At 39.3% G+C, this 21,739-nt stretch overlaps 1 protein-coding gene across 14 annotated transcripts in view; it reads right to left on the reverse strand.

Moving 5' to 3' along the window:
* Positions 1 to 21,739, reverse strand: part of cspg5a (chondroitin sulfate proteoglycan 5a) — a 66,134-nt gene that overhangs the window by 25,336 nt on the left and 19,059 nt on the right. For all 14 annotated transcript variants that reach the window (XM_072461588.1, XM_072461584.1, XM_072461593.1 and 11 more), the window contains exon 2: positions 11,479 to 12,436. In XM_072461588.1, coding sequence (XP_072317689.1) covers positions 11,479 to 12,436 — 958 coding nt within the window. The remainder of the gene's footprint in view (positions 1 to 11,478; positions 12,437 to 21,739) is intronic.

Below are 21,739 nucleotides of genomic sequence, written 5' to 3' on the forward strand. Positions count from 1 at the left end.
CCACGGTTTATGTAAGTCACCCTCAGTATAAAGAGGAGGAGAGGAAGAGAGGAGGAGGAAGCTGAGGCGAGACGAGTCGTCATGGTAACCGCAGCAGCAGATGTCATTCCATCACACACACACACACCTCTCTCTCTCTGTGTCTTCTCTTCCGCTGGGATAAACCCCTCCCCTGCTTGCTTCTCTTTATCCGCTGCTTTGCCCCTCCCCCTCATCGCCTCCAGCAGAATCATGTCTGCACTTTTCAAATCAACACAAAGTAGTGCAACGGAGCAACATGGCCTTTCAAACACCTCTGCCCAGCTGGAATTGATTCATGACAATACACTCTACAGTCTCCCACCTGAAGTCGTACCAGGTAACATCAGGCCTTAGAATACATTGCATTATGTATTTCTATTTGCAGAGGGTGGTAGAGAAGCCAAAAGTGTACTCAAGAGTAAAGTTACTTCAAAGTATGAGTAGTAGTAGAGTAGTATTTGAAAAAAATACTCAAGTCGAATAAATAAGTAGTGGGGACACTATTAATCAACTGTAAGAGTAATTGTCTGGACATGACAACTGATTTATAACTTGAAGTGAATGTAATGTGAAGGACAAAACATTAAATTATGCACAAAATGTGGTAGTTTTAAACAATAGAAACAAAATTAGATAAACTAAATTATATCTGAAAGAGAGATAATTTAATATTGTAGATTTTCTCACAGCAAGAAGAGGAACCAAAACATTTTAAATACAAAATAAAAATACTACTCAAAAAGGACTAAATGTATAGTGTCAGTGTATACTATCAGTATCAGAGTAACTGTAACTGAGTGAATGTATAGTGTCAATGTATACTATCAGTATCAGAGTAACTGTAACTGAGTGAATGTAACTTAGTATTACCCACCTCTGTCTAAAAGTATTTCATTTCTACATAGACCCTTCCAGTGACTTTGTATAAAGAGCGCCAGCGTTCTAAAGGCTGGTGCCATTCCATATGTTAGCTCATTTTCAATGGGAGAGTTAGCGTTAGCCTCTAAATGTTGCAAACTATTGTATAAAAATAACAACCATTTGTCACTGGCTACAAACATCATAATTCACAGTTTTATTTTGCTGTCAAAATAAACTGAATGGGACAGAACGTTTATATCCGCACCAGGCTGTGTGCACATCAGTCCTCAATAATCATATCATTGGCCCCCAATTCACCCTACATAAACACAGGCTTAACATTTTGCCCAATCATTTTATAAAATGAATGCTGAATATCCATTAAAGACCAGAAGTGACTTAATTACATTTATTCAAATAACTTTGAGGAAATTGTACTTCTAAGATTATAATTACCCCGAGTAGGATATTAAACCCTGAAAAATTCCATAGTGCCATGGAGTCGGGACTGAATTTGTTTCAAAATTCAATCTGCACATGCCCAGTTGCTTCTCAAACGTTGAACTCTTACTCCGAAAACACATGGACAAACGGTTAAACATGTTTATTTTAAATACAAATGAGCTCAACGTTCGTGAAAACAACATTTAACTGTTAATAAACCTGAGAAACTGATCAGTGCAGAGAAACATAAAGGCCAACTCTCTTTAGTAGTATATTACATTTTATTTTCATAATTTACATTCTGTTTGGTCCCAGTACAGATTTATTTCTAATAGCACATCTTAGTGCAAAAATGACGCTGCTGTGTGCTGTCTGCATCAACTTATAGAGCGTTTTATTCTCCGCAAAGCAGCACCTTTAATATGTTGGGAGATTATGGCAGGTACAAGATTTCTTTTTTTTTTTAATAAACATTGTGAAACCTTCTTACCCAACACAATAAGTAAACCAAGGCTACAACTGACAGATAGGCTAATATTTTTACCGGTTTATATTATTTAGATTATGAAAATATAGTCAAGCTAATGACTATATTTGACTGACGCAAATTTGTAAAATTACAAATTTCTCTCTACACAGTTAATACTAGCAGAATAGCCTTGCCAAGCGGAACCATTTGGAGCTTAAAAGGACCAATAAAGACGTCATTCTGAGCCGGCAGGGGGTGGCCATGCTGCAGATGTGCTATTGCTAATAAGGCCCCCTGCTGGTGTGAACAGGTCAGCGCAGGTCAAGGCCAATTCAAGCCACGCTACAAAGGTCAATTTTCCCACTGTTATTGGACAGAGCATGAATATTTAGCATTTTCTGCACGTATTTATGCTTGATCAGAGGCAGACTGTCAAACCGGTGAGAGAATAACGAGACAGCAGAGGTCAAAAGAGAAAAATCCTATACTAGAAATGCTGAACTTGTATTAAAAACATGATGCCGAACAAGCAAAGGAAGGGCAAACAGGGGGATGGAAAGTACTGACAGTGCATTCTATAAAAGTAGTTTCATTAGACCTTTGGTTGCAGAAATATAGCGAAGGTTTAAATAAATTACAATATCACCTAAATACATTTCTAGGAATTTTATAGATGGATAATGTTGGGAAAAATATTCTTTATTTCAACCAAGATACACCTAAAAAAAAGGCACTACGCTATCCATTACTATGATTATTCAGTCACTTGTGGCACTTTTATCACTTAGGCAACAAACTTCTGGGACAATCAGGGAATGTGACTTTCAGTTTTAAAAGAATTTCTAATATCAGGTATGCTTCTAAAATGTAGGTCAATTCCTTCCAAACTTGCTTCATGTGACATTTTTCTCATCTGGTTCTCGTCTCAGAGTAAGTAGAGATCCCTGCTTCAGTAATGGTAGTATTTGCAGTAGTAACCATAGTAGTGGCTGTAGCAATAGCAGTAGTATTTTCATTGCACTGGTTAGAAATGACCCACCCTACCAGTGCTCTTGCTTTGTATATTTGTATCCATTTTTATGTGTACATGTTTTCTAACATTCATATTACATTTTATAATAATATCCTCATACAGAAATGACAAAAAAGGTTGTAGCTCCCCATTTCCTTTAAAATGTTCTATAAATTATTAATTCACAAATTAAGAAGGAGAACTAAGTAACATTTTTACCTAATTAGACATCAATTATTATGACCTACTTATTAAAAAAAAAACACTTAAGATCTGTTCTCTGACAGTGTATTTTCACAAGGGACTTACAGGGGGAGTTCTGACTCTAAAGTTAGGTAGTTCTGCTTTAACAGAACAAATCCAGGTCTCTGTAGTTCCAACAAAAACAGAACTAAAGCTTATTAAAAATAAAGCATGTCTTTGTCATTTTGAATGTTTTTATTGCACTTTAAAAAAAACATGTGTCATTACTGTGAGTCAGGTTGTGTCTCCACAAACCAGCTGCTTGACTACATAAGCTATATCAGATGTGACCACAACATACACCGACCTATCAGAAAAGACAACTAGAACCGATGCCAAATCAGGACGTGTCCACTCCAAAACACCAATGGATTTCAGCGTCACCTTTAGGTCATTGCAACAGACCACAGTGTTAGATATTGGTTATGTTTTAGCTAGAAGCGCTAATGATTGTCAATAAAACCCTTACAGTTAGCAATTGTAAGTGTTAATAGAAAACAGAAAGGGAACTCAAATGTGCTAAGTAAGATCCAAATTCCAAGTATTACGTGATGAATTTTAATAATGTAACAAGAACCGCTGTTACGGGACACATACTATGCTAAACTAACAATTTAATTTAACCATGTTATAACATTGTTCACTCATCAAAACATACCTGGAGTTGTCATTCATAAACAAGGTCTTCTTCTCTTGGTCTCTCAAAGATACAGATCCAGATGTCTCATGGGCTGTTTATAAGTCCATAAATCATCGCCAAACCCATTCTGAACTTTCTGCCTTCAAACCACATTAATTATAACAGCATTCTTGTGTTAGCATGTCGGAAAAGGTGGCTAATCCTTGTTTTTATATATATTTTAAATTTATTTTTATGGAAATGTCCTCTGCTGCCAGTACAAGGCGTGCTAACACCAGTGAGCGCATGTAGGAACATGATGTCAGTTTTCTGCAGTTAGGCATTTATTTAAGTTCTAAAACATGACAATTACTCAAGAGTTACTCAAGAGCATGTTTAAAGGACAAAATCAATACAAATAATAAAGATTGCAGAAGGGAGAGAGAGTATGTTTATATTGCAAGGAAAAAAGTAGGGTTATTAGTACTAGTATTTGAAGGGTTAAATACACAAAGTAGTTCACTGGACCCTCTTCAAATTTGGCTGATGGAAACTTTAACCAGCGCTAGCCAAAGACGACCTACTCCATCTGTGTATTCTCACTGAAACGTTCCCATTTCAAGAGCAGGTCTGGCAGAAGCTTGCTGTTCTGTGAGTATGTGGGCGTAATCTGCGATGGGCTCGTGAATCTTAGCATGTATCCAAAGTGTTCAATGCTTGTGTTAATGACATCAAGCTGCATGCACACTCACACTCACACACACACGCAAACAGGACAATACAGAGACTGGCTGCGCCCAACATTTCCACTGGTACAGCCAAGTGAGTCATTCTGCTCCTCCACCTCCGCTAACATCCACAAGTTCATGCGCTGGTCTCTGCAAAGCTGCTAACTGTCAGCGGTTTATTCTTGTCGTATATGTTCATGGAAAGGGACTGTTGCTTTTAAAAGTTCTTGGCTAAAATTACGTGGGCTTTTTTTCCACCGGAGTTTGCATGTTCTCCCTTGAAGGTTCATTATGTATTTTTTCTGGGTTGGGTCTAAGATGTCATTGCTTGCTGCAGTATGGCATTAAACATTTGTGGCCCTCAGAGGCAACTGTTGTTGTGATTTTGGGCCTTACAAAAATAAATTGATTTGATTTGATTCATTTATTCATGTGTTTTTATTGATCAAAAAGGCCTTGAAAAACATGCTTTCAATTCTCCACAGATCTGACCTGTTACTTGGCCTGGTGGAGTCACCTGCTGGTATCTATGGATTTACATTAGCTTAAAGACATGGAGACAAAACATGTGGTCTACAATTTATTAATTATGTAAATGCTAATTTTCTGGCATTTTACAATTTATTGATAATTAAGTAAATTGTTTATTTATCTGGAGATGTTATTTTGCCTAGAATGTTCCACAAGAAAAAAAAATATCTATCTATCATCTATATTTACCAAATACCATACTGTGGAACATTCCAAGGCAAAGCAATAAAACGTTTGTGAGACTTACACGTGATGAACTCTCATATTCACAACATCAGAGGAAAATAGCAGCTGGAGAAAAAGATTCTGAATAGTTTTATAATATTTGTTTATTTCTAATGATTAGAACATAGTGGCATCCCGAAGGCAACAAAGCAAATTCACACAATGCACTGATGAAGCTAATATGTATCCATGTGAGACCAGATTTTTACAATTTAACGACGGCTATTTTTGTCTTTGAGTTAAGCACCAGCAGGACACAGCTGCAAAGATGTAGAAGTAAATTGGATTTGGCCAGAGGTAACATCAATTATAAAACTATCAAACCATTTTGCGGACAATAACACTGGAATCATAGAATATACTGCCACAGCTTTAAAAATGCCGGTTTTGGTGTCAATATGCTCCATCTCCACCGCATATCTCCATTAGGGTCTTGTTTAAAACCTTCTTATTTATTGCACCAGGACGTATTTGACCTTTTTAAATGTATATGCATTAAGTTAAACATGTCATGTAAATCTATTTCCATGTCTTCGTAAAAGGGATGTCACAATATCACATGTCAGTGTTACAATTACTGTGTGAAAAAACATAATGATTTAACGATTATTCATGATTACTGAGACTGTGACCAAACAACAATGAAATAATAAATGTTCTTTCATTCCCGTGGTCTGACATGTTTCTGTTCCTCAAGTTTGTGACTGGGTTTATGAAACTGAACTTTCAAGAATGACAAAATTAAATTAAATATGACAACAGCCAGATTAAAAAATGTATATACATTTAGGTCTATTTTTGACTAAAATTGTCACATTGTTATTATTTAATTATTCTCTACCAATTAACCTAATAATCTTGACATCCCTACTTCATTAGGGATTTTTTATTGCACCAGGATGTGTTTTGAGTTGTTTTAATCATCTATGCATTACGTTTAATCTCGATTGTAAAAAAAAAAAAAAATGTTATGTTATGAAAATGTGTCTACAGTAAAGCAGAGTGGTGTGTGAAACAGAGGGTTGACAGTGAGCAAGAGCGGCTGGTCTCAGGTCAGCGCTCCTCTGCTCAGCACCATGTGTTTGAGCGCTCGGGCTAACGGGCCGCTGGAGGCTGCTGCTGTAATTGAATAGTGCTGATGTATGACTGTGCTGAAAGGGGGACTCGCAAACACCTGATGGAAGTGAACTAACCTCGGATCAGCCATAAGATTATGACCACTGACCATACATTTAGAAGCATAGGTTGCATTAAGAGTAAAGCCATGTTTATGTAGTGCGGTTCTACCTCCACCGGGTATGCTAGACTACACCGGGACATCAGCATGTGTGGCCAGTGACAGGGAACAGCTAGACTCTATAATGAAATATTAGCTGTGACTCTTATGTCACAGCTAATATTTCGTGTGTGCTTATAGTAGTGCCTGTCCAGTAGTTTTTTGGTTCAAAGGTTTTCGGTTCAAATCTTGCTTAGACCAGTGAATTCTGAGCGAGACACTTCACTCACCTTGCCGTAGTTTGAATGTGGTGTGAGCGGTCCCTGGTGGGTTGGAAGCCTCAGTTGCAGTTGCGATTACAGAAGTAGCTTACTACTGAAGTAATTTTAGGACAGTTTTACACGAACCAAGTTCCTGAGGCTCAGAGAGAGGACTCACTAAACAGGATTAATGATACAAGCATGTGTGAAGCTAAATGCAACTCCACGAATGTTTTGGTGAGGGAACAATGTGGTTAAAAACATGTTTAAAATCTCAAAAACGTCCTTCCTTTAAGGATTGATCTAAATTGTGATCAACTCAACCTGTGAATGTATTAATCTTTCTAATGATGTATCAGTTTCTCTTGTCACACATGCCATCTTTAACATGCAGTGGCACCTCTTTCTTTCCAACGAGGCCCTCACTGCAACAATGCTCCTGATGTGCAGACGTGTCCTCAGGTGCAGCTCAGAGGAGAGGACTTTAAAAAATGGGCCAAATGCCCGGAGCAGATCTCCCCAAAGGGACAATCAAAGTGCCTGAGGACTTTTGAATGAATTCTGAAACAATATCAAGGTTTATTTATAAAGCACACTTAAAGTGCTGCACAGCAAAGTGCAATAATACATATATATACAAACAAGGAAGGTTTTTAACAAGGATTAAAACTGCTCTAGTGTCTCAGCAGATCTCAGATCTCATGCAGAGGCTGTTCCAGAGTCTGGGCCCCGCCACAGAGAAAGCTCGGTCCCCTCTGCTTTTTAGCTTTGATCTGGGCACATCCAGGAGGAGCTGAGAGGAGGACCGCATGATTGCTGTTGAAATGAGTATAGCTTTTACTCTGTGTTTATTTATGCTTTTCTATTATTTAGATTTTATGTTGTTTTTTTATTATCATAATGTTGTAAAAAAAAAATGTTGGTTCTATGTGCCTATCGCCTCCAACTGGCAAAATGGGAGGAAGCAGGTTTTTTTTTTTATATATATAATTTATAGTATGATTTTGTAAACAAGCAACTGTATTTTTAGCCTAATTTCACTTATTGGTTTCATCGAACCAATACGGATATCTGGGGAACCCATCGAAATCCTATAACCCATCTCTAATATTAACGTCCAGCTATTAGGTATCGTTGTCAATGAAAAGAGGATTTTTGTGGATGATAATTTGAAACTGCATTGAGCTGTTGAGCTGACTGTGACTCTGGTGTAGCACTGCTCTATTGACCCACATCCTGATACTACACTGTGTACTCCGGTGTGCCAGACCACTGAGGGCATCCAAAGCACATCTGCTGACGGATCATCTCACTGCGCTGTTGGTTAATCTGTCCACAGTCCTTTCAAAACAGGGGCCGCGAATTAGCCATTGGAAGCAGAGCAGAAATGATTGTGATTGTGAGAACAGAGAACTTCTATTCACAAGAGATGCCCATCCCTCTTGTTTAAGCAGCTTTATAGAATCAAACTTAATGAAAGAAGATAATGAAGTTGATGTGACATAAATGCAAATAAAATGTAGCGTATTTTATATTTATGTTTACTTTATTGGAGCCTAGATTTGCTTGAAGTAGTGATGGGCAGATCAATGCTATATATCAATGACAGAGGTATCAAAAAGTATCCATAATATGTTGTGAAAAGTAAACATATGTACAAAAACCTAAAATATGAACATTAGTTCAAGCCAAGGTTGAAAGAAGATTGAAGATAAAATTGTTTGTATTCGAGGAGTTTTAATGCATTTTAGTACAAAACTAGTAGAAAATCAATGGCATTTGCACATTACTACTTGAAAGTTGAAATTTTTTTATTGTCACGATTATTGTTTCTTTTTTGATATGATTATATTCTTTTCCTCTGGGGATAAAGATCAACATTGTCTAAGTCAGACTCTGCGGTGTATTTTTGAGTTATAACATGATATCACCTTCATGTCCTACTGATGACATTTCAGTTTGATAAATGTATTAATGTTACGGATTTGTTAGGTGAGATCATTTCAACACGCCTTTTAGTAATTAAAAAAAAGTATTTAGTATTAGAGCTGGGTTTCGATTCAAATTTCAAGAATCGATTCGATTCCGATTTTTACGTTTCACAATCGATTTTTTCTGATTTCTCAGATCCCATCCGATTCGCTCCGATTTCGCTCTGATTTCCGATTCGATCCGATTTCGATTCAATCCGGGGGTTAATGTTATTAAAAATTAAAAATGTATTTGAACCGTTTCCTTCACTTCATGACTGTGTGAAGAAGCAACATATTAAAACTAGTATTATATCAATATTAAACAGCAAATCTTACAAGTATTGGTAGTTACTGATGGCTGGAAGACTGATGAAAAGGTTAAGGGTCAACCTACCTTCAAGAAAGATAATCCAGGAGTCCTGAATTATCTTTCTTGAAGGCAGATTGAAGTTCGCTGAGGGAAATGTAGAAAATAATTTTAATTTTAAAAAAGAAAAAAAAAGAAAAAAATCGATCTTTGGACGTACGAATCGATAATCGGTCATTAATATGCGAATCGATTAAAAATCGGAAAATCGATTATTTCAACCCAGCTCTATTTAGTATTATAGTATTTAATTAAGTCCTTTGACCTCCTGTTAAAAATGTATTGTTCTAATATGCAAGACAAAGCAGATGAATGAATCCATCAAAATACAAATAGAATGATGAGAGAACACCATTTAAAAGTACATTTTGCATAATATATCACCTTTAAAGACATTTACACTCATGTAGAATGAAAGGTGGTCAATATATCAAAATTAGATAGAGTATTGAGTATAGAGTACAGTAGAAAAGTTAAGTTGCAAACATTCAACATAAAGGTGATATTTCTTTACTTGATTTATTTTACAAATGGTTCACATTTCTCTGTTAAATACACCTCAACTAATAGAGACATGTTTTAACATATTTTGGTGGATTGACATATTATTGTCTGATTGTCTGAATAATAAATATTCCCTTTTGGCAAAATCTCCCACCCCAACATAGAATGAATCCAGGAGAAGTCTTAGACCAAGTAGCTAAATTACTACTGAAGGAAGACTAACCTAAACCAACACCACACTAGGATTTAAATAGAACACATCTGAAGCACAACAACCTTCTAAACAACTAAACCAAAATTAAAGATATAGTAATATTCAACATAGTAGAAAAAGATTCAGTTATAGTCATCTGGACACAGATATTTATTCTAAATATCCATTTATTCTTTATTATTTGGAATAAATATCTGAGTTCCCGTTCCTCATTCGCAGATTGAAAATGACTCTTGGATGAGAGTCGAAACTTTTCGTTTTTTCAACAAAAATAACAGAGTCCAGATGACTGCAACTGAATCTTTTTCTACAATGGAACACTCCTGGACGAATGAGGGATTACACCGACAATATTCAACATAAAAAAATTCTCATGTCCTGCTTCAGCCCCAATTCTGAAAGGAAAATCAGTCTATTGGCAGGAGGGTGGACATTTCCTCATAAAGCAGTTGCCTGCTAAACCTTCCCATATGTCCTGGATACAAACACCAGCCCCTGTTATCTGTACTGCTGCAGGAGTACACACAGCTTTGGTTACATGTGCACGCCATGGAGCAGAGAGAGTGACTTTATGGCAACAACCGCAGATGCATTCTTTCCTATTTTGGAATTCAGGTAGACTGACAGTCCCTCCTTTAGTCACATGCTTTAATTATTGTTTTTGTAAAAGTGAAGTCCCTGAGAGTTTTTTTTTTTTTTTTGTGTGACTTCTTTTAAATGTGTAGGTCTGTTGTTGCCATGGTTGGTACAGTGTGTAGGTGATTTGGATTCTGTAGCCTCTTGATGCTGGTACCTGTCAAAAAGAGTAATCAAGTCTATCTTAAAAAGATAGAACAAAGCCCTTTGCTCCATTTTAGAGCAGCTAAACTGTTATGAAAAACTTCAATAATATGACTTCAATAATGGGACTAAAGGCTTTTCAAGGAAGTTTAGTTAAAAGTAGGGAATCCTCTGGACAAACATTGTTTCGATTGTCATCCGGAAGTCAATAAAATATTATAATTTTATGAACTAGATTATCAGAGAAGAGTTTTAGCCTGAAACTGCTCTGTCTTTGTTACCTGATGACCCAGTTTCAGTTCATTTCGCCCACTATTGTTTTCTAGAAGCCTTTTCCCCAAAGCTGCAATTACCTGACCTGGCTCACGCCAGATTGATCGGTGTCTTACTCTGAATTGAGTTCTTCACATGAATGAATCTGGCAAAGCCCTTGCAGAAAGCCGTCAGGACGTTAAAAAAATACTTCACGCTGATTGGTTGAAGGTCACAACAGCAGAAGTAGAAAATCTAAATTGTGTTAAATCCAGTGTTCAGAAAAGAACAGTCCTCTTTCTCATCCACAAATGTGCAAACGCTAGTTGCGGCGGTTAAAGTGGCAGCTCGGGACACCGTGCTCTTTCACACAACAAAACTTTTTCCGGTCGCACTCGTGAGTTTAAAACACGCCACTCTCTCCTCTGTTGTGCTTTAGTTGCTGCAGGTCAGAGCGGAAAAAGTTGTTCTGTGCGCTCCGTGCACCACAGATTTGCATGTTTTTAATTAAATATGTAAATTAAACGAATCATCAAGGCAATAAAATAATAATCAAAGGTTTTTTTGCAATCAAATTACTCAATTTACTCGAGTAATCTTTGCAGCATCAAAACATTTTCTGCTATGGATCACTCCAGGAGGAATGAGGGGATTACAATGACTTGTTTCAATAGTATTGTTTACATATACCCAAAATATCACTATCAATATCAAACCATGAGATGAATACAAAGACACAGGTCAAAAGTGTGTTTGTACCTGCAGAAGACGCCCATCCCCTCCAGCAGGTAGCACTGTCCCCCGTTTAGGCAGTAGTTCTGCTGCAGGTCACAAGGCGAGCGGCAGCTTCCATTCACCCTCTGGTAGCCCACCCTGCACCCGCCCTTGCCGTCAGAGCCATCCACAGGCAGAGCAGCAGGGGGCGCTGCCACAGGGCCACTCAGACCGACACGGCCCACTCCAGGCAGGAAGGAACTGGGCCCCGGGAGACGGGACCTGGTGCGGGACAGCCGGAGGTCAACGTCGCTCTCATAAGCATCGGTGGTGGTCATGTAGTAGTCTTCGGCGGTAGGAGACACCCCTTCATCGTAGGGCGACAGGTAGTCGTAGTTATCAGGCATGGCCCAGGATGTGGGGTCACCACCTTGCAGCTCATGAGCCTGATTGGAGGTAGGGGGTGGGGCAAGGTCTAGACCACGCCCACGAGAAGAGGGGTCAAAGAAGTCTACATGCAGGACATCCTGGTTGGGCAGGTTGGTGGAGGGTGGGGGCATGGTGTCCATGAATGAATCTAGATTGAAAACAGCCGTGTCCTTGTTGTGGATCCAGGGTGGGGCCGTGTGAAGCTCCTCCTCCTCCTCCTGTTCCTCACCCTCCATCACTTCCTGACCCTGTGCATTGCTCGGCAGAAGGTGCTCAGTCTCAGCTGAATCAGGGCTGATCTGAGGTGGGACGGCTTGCTCCTCTGATGTTGGGACCACAGGCTCAGGAAACATGCCACTGCCCTGCTCTGTCTGCACATCCTGCTCTCCAGCGCGGGGAAGGCGGCCCACTCGAGGGCTCGCGGTGCTCACAGTGTTGGGACCGGCTGAGGCACTCACTCCGGTTACCGCAACGATGGACTCCGCGGCCTTCGCTGGCTCCGCCTCCTCTGGCAGCAGGGACGTGAGGTTGGCTGAGATCTCAGGCTCGGTGCCGTTGGATAGAATTTCATTTCCTGTAAAGGCAGATTGACAAAAACATTATTATTATTGTCTTTACCATATTTTAATGAACTGAAAAAATAGCACACATAAAGCTTTCAAGTTACAAAGTTTAGTGCTTTAGTTTTAGTGCTCAGTTTGGTTAATCAGCCTGTCAATTTTGTGGAAACACAAGTTTCGGCCCACAAGTTTTGGGTCATCCCAGGCAAAGAAAGTTCAGGGTGTGATTCCCAAACAAGATGAGACATTCGTGTGGAGTCTGCATGTTCTTCTGATGGCTGCATAGGAATTCCCTTGCCGGGGTTCCACTTTAAGGGTCCTACAGTTTTTCACATTTATCAACAGTAAAAAACAAGTAATAATTCTCCAAAAGCAAATGATTCAAGTCTTGAACAAAAACTGAATCTGTAAAATTGCTTGTGCACAAAACTTGGAAGACTTTATCTCTTTAATAGATGATCATGTCAAAAATATTACAACGGCAAACAGAATGTCTTGTAGTGGCCATGTCAAATCCAAAGGCACTTTTGTGTTGGAATGAAACCTGGCCGTGTGGGCATGCTTTTAGGCCCTTCAAAGAGGAGGAACGTGATCCCAAAATAGATAGTTGGATTATTTATTGGTCATCCATCTGGAGAGTGTATTAGTAGAACACTGGAGTGGTTATATTTGAAAAAAGGGACGCAGTTTGAATTATTGTCGAATCTAAAAACTGCCTTCACCACAAATGGATGAGCACTCTGAGATTGCATGTCTGACGTCTTTTCAAGTTTTGATTTTGGTTTGGAATGACCTGTCCCATACCATGGTTTCAATAACAAACAATCTGAACATCAGCTCTTTTCAAAATTGGATTACATTTGGCACAGTGGACAATCCCAGTCACTATATTAACATGCACAGGGAACTCGAAGTGCGCTAAACAACCAAATTCCAATCAGACCACTCTTGTTCCAGTCTACAGCAGATCTAAGAACCGGTTAAGTGAGAACGGGGGCTGAGTGATGTTCATGGACGTCTATAATTTAGCATGATTTAGCTCTAGTGATATTTACTTTCACTTTTATGCAGCCAGAGGTGGAAGAAGTACTCAGTTTTGTTATTTAAGTAGAAGTACAGATACAGGAGCAAAAAACTTACTCATGTTACAGTAAAAGTAGCACAACAAACTTTGATTTCAGTAAACAGTTTTAGGGACACGTTTCAGGATGTCTTTAAGAGAAAAAGTATATCACACAGCTTTTGAGAACTGTTAAATAATGAAATGTAGGGATTTGGATAAAGAATTGTGCTGATCTTTGGTCAACAGTTGCAATTCCAATCAATTGCCTAATTGTGCTTGTGAATTTTATGGATGTATTTTTGTTTACTTGGGGCCGGCGTGAACTTTTTGGCATCATGTCACCATGAACGTGCTAAAAAATAACCCCTCAAAACATTGACAGTTTTACAGTTTTACTGGAGTGCATTTACAGTAAATGCAGTCAACGTAGCAACTACTGTTAGATTTACAGATGTACATAATAGACCTTTAAGATCACAAGTGAAAACCAGACTCAACAAATCAGATAGAACCTCTATCCAATTAACCATAGCCATGATTGGCCAACACTCTTGAGTGGTCGAACATTTGCCTCATGCAGAAAGGCGCTCTCCGCTGCCCCCTGGATTATGGGAGTAATTCCCTAATGTACTTGTGAGGCGGCGAGCTGGGATTAAGGATTACAGACGGCGTGAGAGGGATTGAGAAGAGTTTAGAGGAGGAGCAGCAGGAGGTGAGGAGGTTGTGAGAACATCAACCTTGCATAGTTTTGATCTGGCACAAACGCTGCTCCTGACGATAAAGCATTGTCTAATATAATGTAAAACTTTGGTCAAGGACTTTTATTTACTTCAAGCAGAAATGCAGTGCCAAGGGAAAGCTGAGCAATGGTAAACTTCAAGTCAATAATCCAATAGATTGACTGAATGACTGACCACACTATACTGTTGTCAGTCATAACTGCAAAATCTGCTAAATTAAAGAGTGGAAATGTGTCTAAAGGCAAACATTTTTTTATTTGGCTGTCTCAGTAAAATGAATGGGATTGAACGTTTACATCAGTATCAGGCTGTGTGTGTAACTGTTCAAAACACATCACACACGGTAGGGATTTATGTACAACAAAAAACTATAGTAAAGTGAAAAAAGTCAGAGATAAATGGATGTGACAGTAACCAGGGAGACAGAGAGTCAAAGTGACAGGGACAGAAGTCAAGTGTCAAAACAGTTTTAGAGGACAGTCCATTCCACCAGGCACACAGAGACACAGCTGAATCCACACAAGGACAGTCCACTCCATTGGGGACAATCCACAGCACCGGGAACTGTCCACATCAGCAGGACAAATGCCAAAGCACAATTCTTATTTGTCACTGTCTTTGTTTTAAAGTTGTTGTATATTACCCGCATCTAATTTTAGCCTGCAGTTCTCTGGTCTCTGCTGCCCTTTTCCATACACTAAAGCTGCAAATTAATTAACTGAAATACAAGCATAAGCAGGAGCAAAATAGTACATACAACTGTTCTGAAAGCTTTTTAATAACTCTTGAACCAGGACTGCAAGCTTTAGCAAATGGCAAGGCCTGCATTCATGGCAACAGAATTTCCTTTGCAAACATATGAACTGGTCTTATTGTGTAAAAAAGCAACAACAAAAAAAGCTAACCAACAAACATTCTTGCTAAGCGGTTCAGATTTCAGTCTTTCCTCATATTTTAATGCTTCAGAATCCTACACATTAACACATAAATCGCTTTTCAAAAATCTTTCAGCCCAGAACAGTGGTCCATGTCAGATCAGCACAGAGCAGTAACTCAATTAGACCTGTTTGATTGCTATTGAGACGTTGGCTGGAATGTTCCATGGTATGTCATTAAGCAGCCTCTCCACAGATCTGACCTGTACATGAAGTCTAAGCGGTACAACTACAGTAGGTGGCGGTTATGTAACACTTGGATACCAACCGCCATAAAATACCAAAGAAAAGATTTAAGTTTAATGCCAGACTTTAATGCTCTTTACTAAAATATAACTTGTACTTGTCAGCCACAGAGTTCAGAATGTCCAACGCTTCGTGACGATCGTGAACTGACAGTAATCCATTTGCTACTCTAAAAGGTGACATTGCACACACTTTGACCGTGTTGTCCGTTTAACACAGATCACAAAGTGGGAAGCTCACTTGGCGCGGGGGGCTCTCATTGGCCACGGCAGCTTGTAAAGTAGACGCTGATTGGTTGTGACAGCCAGGGCAGCCTTAGTCTCTGACCCAGACATGGACAAAGGCGTCGCTGTGTGGGAGACAATTACACAGCGCTGGACAGAAGGGACGTTGTTAAGGTAAACATATCGCTAGAACGTGAACATGTGTAGTTTTTGGTCATTAGCGAAATAGGCATGTAGATGTCAAAATGAATTCAAGTTACATCAGGTGAAAAGAGTGGGTGAATTGGATGGTAGCTGGTCCAAATCTTTCCCCAAACACATGCAGTCATGGTGCCCCTGAGCAAGACACTTTACCGCATTGGTTGGTGGTGGCAGAAGTGGAGTATCTAATAAAAAACTGTCAAATCAAAGAGAGCGTTTGCCAGACTGGATATAGACAATAAAACACAAGTACTGGACGTTAAAAGGAAAAAAAACAATATTATGTTAAATCAACTTTAATGGGCTTTTAACCAAATTGTAACTATTTTGGATTGATTCCTGCATGAATGAGAATTGTTCTGTATTAGAGGCTTGAGAGCTTGGAAAATCCCTGTTCTCACCTACCCCCAATCTCCACCCACATCCCTGTACTTAGTTATGATGATTTGAATAGACAAGACTCCATGTGACACATGTAGGGTTCTAAAATGAAAGCAACTTTTCTAAAAATAAGAACATGTAAATAACTTTTGAACAGGCTTATGAACAGGCAGTCAATGGGTCTGTTTCGATTTCTGAGTTGTTTTAGATCAATATTGCGGTTTACAATGTACAAAATGTGAAAGGATGATCTACTTATGTTTTAGCTAAATTCTAAGTACCTGAGCAAATGCACCATATGTTTCCTTTAAAAAGAACATAAGGTTAAAAGCCACACAAAGTCAATTTAGCAGAACATAGGAATATGTCCTTTAATATGAATCAACCTTGCCAAAATGTTGTCAGACAGTTTTCTTCTTCTCAGTTACTATTATGAACAATCATGACGAATAATACTGTATTACTTGTATAGTGCTTCTTTAGAATTGTAGATGCATGTAGCTTCAGATCTTTTGGATTGTGGTCAGGAGTACCCAGCTGGAGTTTCAGCCAATTTGGACACTCACATACACTGTACATTGCATTATATATTCATTCCACTGCTGCTGAAATTAAACTACTTCTGTAGCCACGACACCACGGCTGCCGCCCACACACAACATATATATGGCAAGGTGAGTGAAATGTCTTGTCTTCAGGATGGTGGACAAGTATTCAAGCCACTGAGCCATTGCTGCCCCGACAAATGACATACTTACAAACTGTTAATTGCATCTAAAGCCCGACTCGGACTGGATTGGCTTTACGCAGGGACCTTAGGTAATTTTCACAATTTTTCACAAATGTTGTCTGTTTTTCTAGTCCAGTGCGAATTATCAATATATGTGAAAATGTCTCCTCTAAAGAGACATTTTCCACTGCAAATGCTCATGTCTGTGATTTTAAGTCGGTGCACTAAATAACTAAATAAAAATAATATTAATTCCCCAAGGACAATTCTCCAATTCAATTATTGATTTTTCTACAATAAATAGTAAAACACCACAAAACAAACTGGTAAAGACATGACACCATTTCAGGCTGCGAAATAGACGGGGGCCCGGGGCCCGCAAGCAGTTGAATCTCCGGCGGGCCCTTGGTTTGAAATAGGAGGGGGCCCGCCGTGCCCCTCCTCGAAAAAAATCAAGATTTAACTAGAAATTTGGCCATATTCGGGGCATTTTCATCACTTAAGTTTCGTTTTGACAGACATGCCCACTTCGCACGTCTTCTCGCTTCTCATTGGCCGAGCGGTCTCCGTGATGTAATATCGATGAAAGCGGGCTTTGGCCGCTGCGTTCGTGTTGCGTTCACGTGTCCTCGGAAATGCACGGTCTAATTTTCGGGGCAATGTATATATGTTAGTAGTTTATTTTGTAGGATGTGATTTCATATATTCCACAAGATCTCCTTGTGTCAAATGCTGTAAACAGTATTTATTTTGTATCTAAGAAACATTATTATATTGAATTAAACAGTTTTAAAGATCATGATCTCTGGTTTATATGATTCAGTATTTGTGCTCTTCATATCAAATAACAGATAAAAGTGCTTTAAATTGTTTTACATGCTAATAACGAGGTTTAAAACAACACATTTATCTTGTTCTTATGACACCGCGATGCCGCGCACGCTTGTGGGCCCCTGAAATTGCTAGGGGCCCCCCAGGCCCCTAACTTTGAAAATCTATTTCTCAGCCTGCATTGTCTTGGCAACAGAGGACCGAGAGTCTTTGGACAGGTTTGGGTGATTTTGGTGCAAAGTTAGATCTAGGTGCTGTGTATGAATTGAGAATAGTGTGTTTCATGAGAATATGATCGTGTGGATATAATTCTGAGCGCTGATTGCACCAACGTGGTAATGAACCACGTCTGATGCTACAGAACTTCCATTTTAAATTTGTTTTTAGTACTTAACGCTTAAAACAAACTTAAAATGGAAGCAATGCTAGCGACTTGAATTTAACAGTTCCTGACATTTTGGTCTTTCTAAGTCCTTTATTTCTGGAACAAAGTCTGTAAAAAGTATTAAATTACTGTTGTCATTTATCCTGTGTGAATAAACACAACAAACACAGACGTTGGGAAGTAATTCAAATTTTGCAGACGTTTGTGAAACAGTAACAGGGCTTTAAGATATTACAGCTCCTTTCTATCAATACGTTAGATGCTATAGGCCCACACTGTGCATTCAGCTCTAATTGAAACCATTGATTTTGCCGCACACGCATGCACACGCACACATGTACACGCACACACCCACACACCCACACACCCACACACACACACACACACACACACACACAGCCTTTGACCTGCTTCTATCTGCCACGGCAACTCCCATCTCGCTCTTTAGGCCCTGCCTTCGTCACATAAATGCTTTCATCTGAGGCTCCACAGGTGGCGGGATGCAGGACTGATCTGTTGCCATGGAGATGCCTGGTATCCATGGGCAACGGAGGATGCGGCGGCGGCAGCAGCTTTTCAGAGACAGGAGGAGATTTGTGTTTGTCTTTGCACTGTGGAAATAGATGGATTTCACAGTTTTGATATGGTGAGAATGAGAACGTGTGGCGCTCGTGGGCGAGGGGAAAAGTATTTGTTAATGGTTGAATGATGTAACTAGTTAAGTTAATTTGTAGTGGTTGGATAGTACCTGTGATAAATATTTATTATAGTTTTACCTCAATAAAAAAATGGCTGTGTCCGAATATCCCCCCTAGTCCCCCCTAATGTTTACATTATTGACTGTTTACTAAAATCACAAACTAAAGTTAAATCAATTATTTTTGCTTCACATTAGAACACAACATGTTTTCACAATTTTATTTCATCATTTTATTTATCAATATTATCAAATCAATCATCAAATCAAATAACTTTTAAAAACTATTTATAGACTGACAATAATTATACATGTTAAACATCAAACAAACTAGAGTATTGAACTCCTTTCCGGTGCTGCTCTTCTCACAGCTAATGCTAAGGTAAACAAAGCTAACGTTAGCGACTTTGCAATGTAATTATTCATATTCACAGATCAACATTGCTTTGTTCAAAAAGCGTTCATCAGTCTTGGTGTATCCAGTTTAAGACCTGTCGCTGTCTGTTGTTGTTTTCCCAACTCTCCCAAAGCATCGTGGTCTATAGTGACCGGTAGTGACCAGCACTAGGGACTACTTTTCAAGGTGCATTGTGGAAAATTTTGAGTCCACAACATTTTTGCCATTCAGACACCACCAAAAATGGCCCTAAATTGTGCCAGGGGACAGTTTCTATGAACGGGGGAACTATGCTAATACTAGCATAGGCTACTGGTTCTGGTTCCACATCTCAAATAATTGCGCATAAACGTATGGTTTTACAGCATTAAATATAGCAGCATATAACCCTAACCCAGGTCGCGGGAACATAGGGTTTACCCCTATAGAAACATAGAAAACTAGTTACTAATTAACTAAATTAGTTAAAACGTAAATGAAACTACTGGTCTAGCCATATGCACTTTAATCTAGTTTAGCATACTTTTAGTTGTATTATACTTAAACTCAAATGTCTCCCACAGAAACACAAACTCAAGCATGCAGCCAATCATCTCATAATTTAACTAATTATTGGTATGGTATATATATTTTTATAGGCTTTAATGGACAGGACTATATAGTGAGGAATGAAAATCATTAAACTGTGTGCGCCGGCTGCACTCAGCTTGGCATATGTGCTGCTGCTTAGACCACAAGACAACCAGGCAGGACCATAACCACATTCATACATAGGAAAGGTGGTGGACGTGTCTTGCCCAAGAACACAACAGCAACACGCATGGGTCAGAGCGGAGGAACTCTCCAATCCAATCGTCCTTCAGCTCATTTTACAGCACAGCAGCAAAACCATCAGCCTCCTCAGCCACACAATCCATTCTTTTTCTTGCACCAAACATTTTAATGGCGGTAACTTTATTCATGTTTACCTGTTGGCATTGAAACAGTATGGACACTTTACGTCAGCAAAGTGTCCAAGAGTTTTCTTTCAAGAAATTATCACAAAAGAGCTGCATCCATTTAAAAAACGATATACCTGTTTCTGTGATAAGAAATCACAACGATGACATTTTTTCTGTTCAAACCATCATCATACATAGAGCTGTTATTACTGGTTTACTAAATGTAGATTGAATCATGTTTATTTGCTTTTATCTCCTTGCGTGATGGGGTTCAAAGTCACAGATGCTAGTGGCTTCGGAGTGCTTCCATGCAGCTAACACCGCCTCTTTCGCACTGCTCTTGTAAGACAGGAAATTACACACTCTTCTATATAAACGAATCATGCATAACCTACATAAACTATGTCCTATAGCTATATACCTGTAACCTATATACACATCCTGGTACTGATATACATGTTCTATCATATCCATTTTAATGAAGCATGAATTTTGTGCAGATCGTTTTTGGGCAATAACAGTGACACTGATATTCCTGGATTTGGGACATCACTACTGTGGTCTATTACAGCTATGGTCTATGTGTGGCACTCTGATTGATTTCTACACACGAATCAATCTGGAGAGGCTCTCGGAGAAGCATACAAATCGAAATAGTGTTGAATCCAGTTGGAAGAAAAGCCCAAACATCACACATATTGAACATACATCTACAAATACAATGCACCTGATGGTCCATACATCTGCAAAAACAGGCTGAAATATGTCTGTTGGCGCCACCATGTTTGCGTTAATTTGCATTGCAATTTTTTTCTGTTCACAAAGTTGAGCTTCCACGGTTGCTCTGTGTTCACTACTGCCCCAAGTGGTCAGCCTGTATACAGCTCCGTTGATACGCAAGCTGGGACAAGACCAAAAGACAGGTAGAACAACGCGGGGACGGACTGAAGGCTCCATGTATATCTGTAAGTGTCTCAACTGTGGAGCCTTTATTCAAACTCTGTACCGTATAGTTCGTTCATCGGGTTAGTAAATAGAAATGACAAATGTCCCTTGCCTTTATTCTGTTATTTCAGTACTTTTGCCACATTAGAAGGTCTGCGTGTGTGGGAAGGTGGCCTGAATGCTAATGAGAGCATGAGAGGCCTGTGCCTGTGCAGACAGGGAGAGGTGACACAGACAGGCTCGTGCACGTACATGAACTCAGTGACTCTCTCCACAAGGACACGGGACACACTCAGCAGCAGCGCGCGCACTCGTACACACACACACGCACGCGCGCACACACACACCTACACACGCACACACCAACACACACCTACACACACACACATGCGCACGCACACACACACGCGTGCATACACACACACCTACACACACACACACACACACCAACACACACACACACAGAATCTATTCTGCCGTTACATTATGACAAGCACCTGAACATATCAAAGGAGCGAGTGAAACTCCATTGGTGTTGGACAAGAGAGAGCGAATAGTGATGTCTAGACTGCCATGTCAGAACATCTCCAACACTGAAGCT

Source organism: Eucyclogobius newberryi, unplaced genomic scaffold (genome assembly GCF_026437365.1).
Source record: "Eucyclogobius newberryi isolate DKJ021-1_F unplaced genomic scaffold, fEucNew1.0.hap1 SCAF_3, whole genome shotgun sequence".
Classification (NCBI taxonomy): domain Eukaryota; kingdom Metazoa; phylum Chordata; class Actinopteri; order Gobiiformes; family Gobiidae; genus Eucyclogobius; species Eucyclogobius newberryi.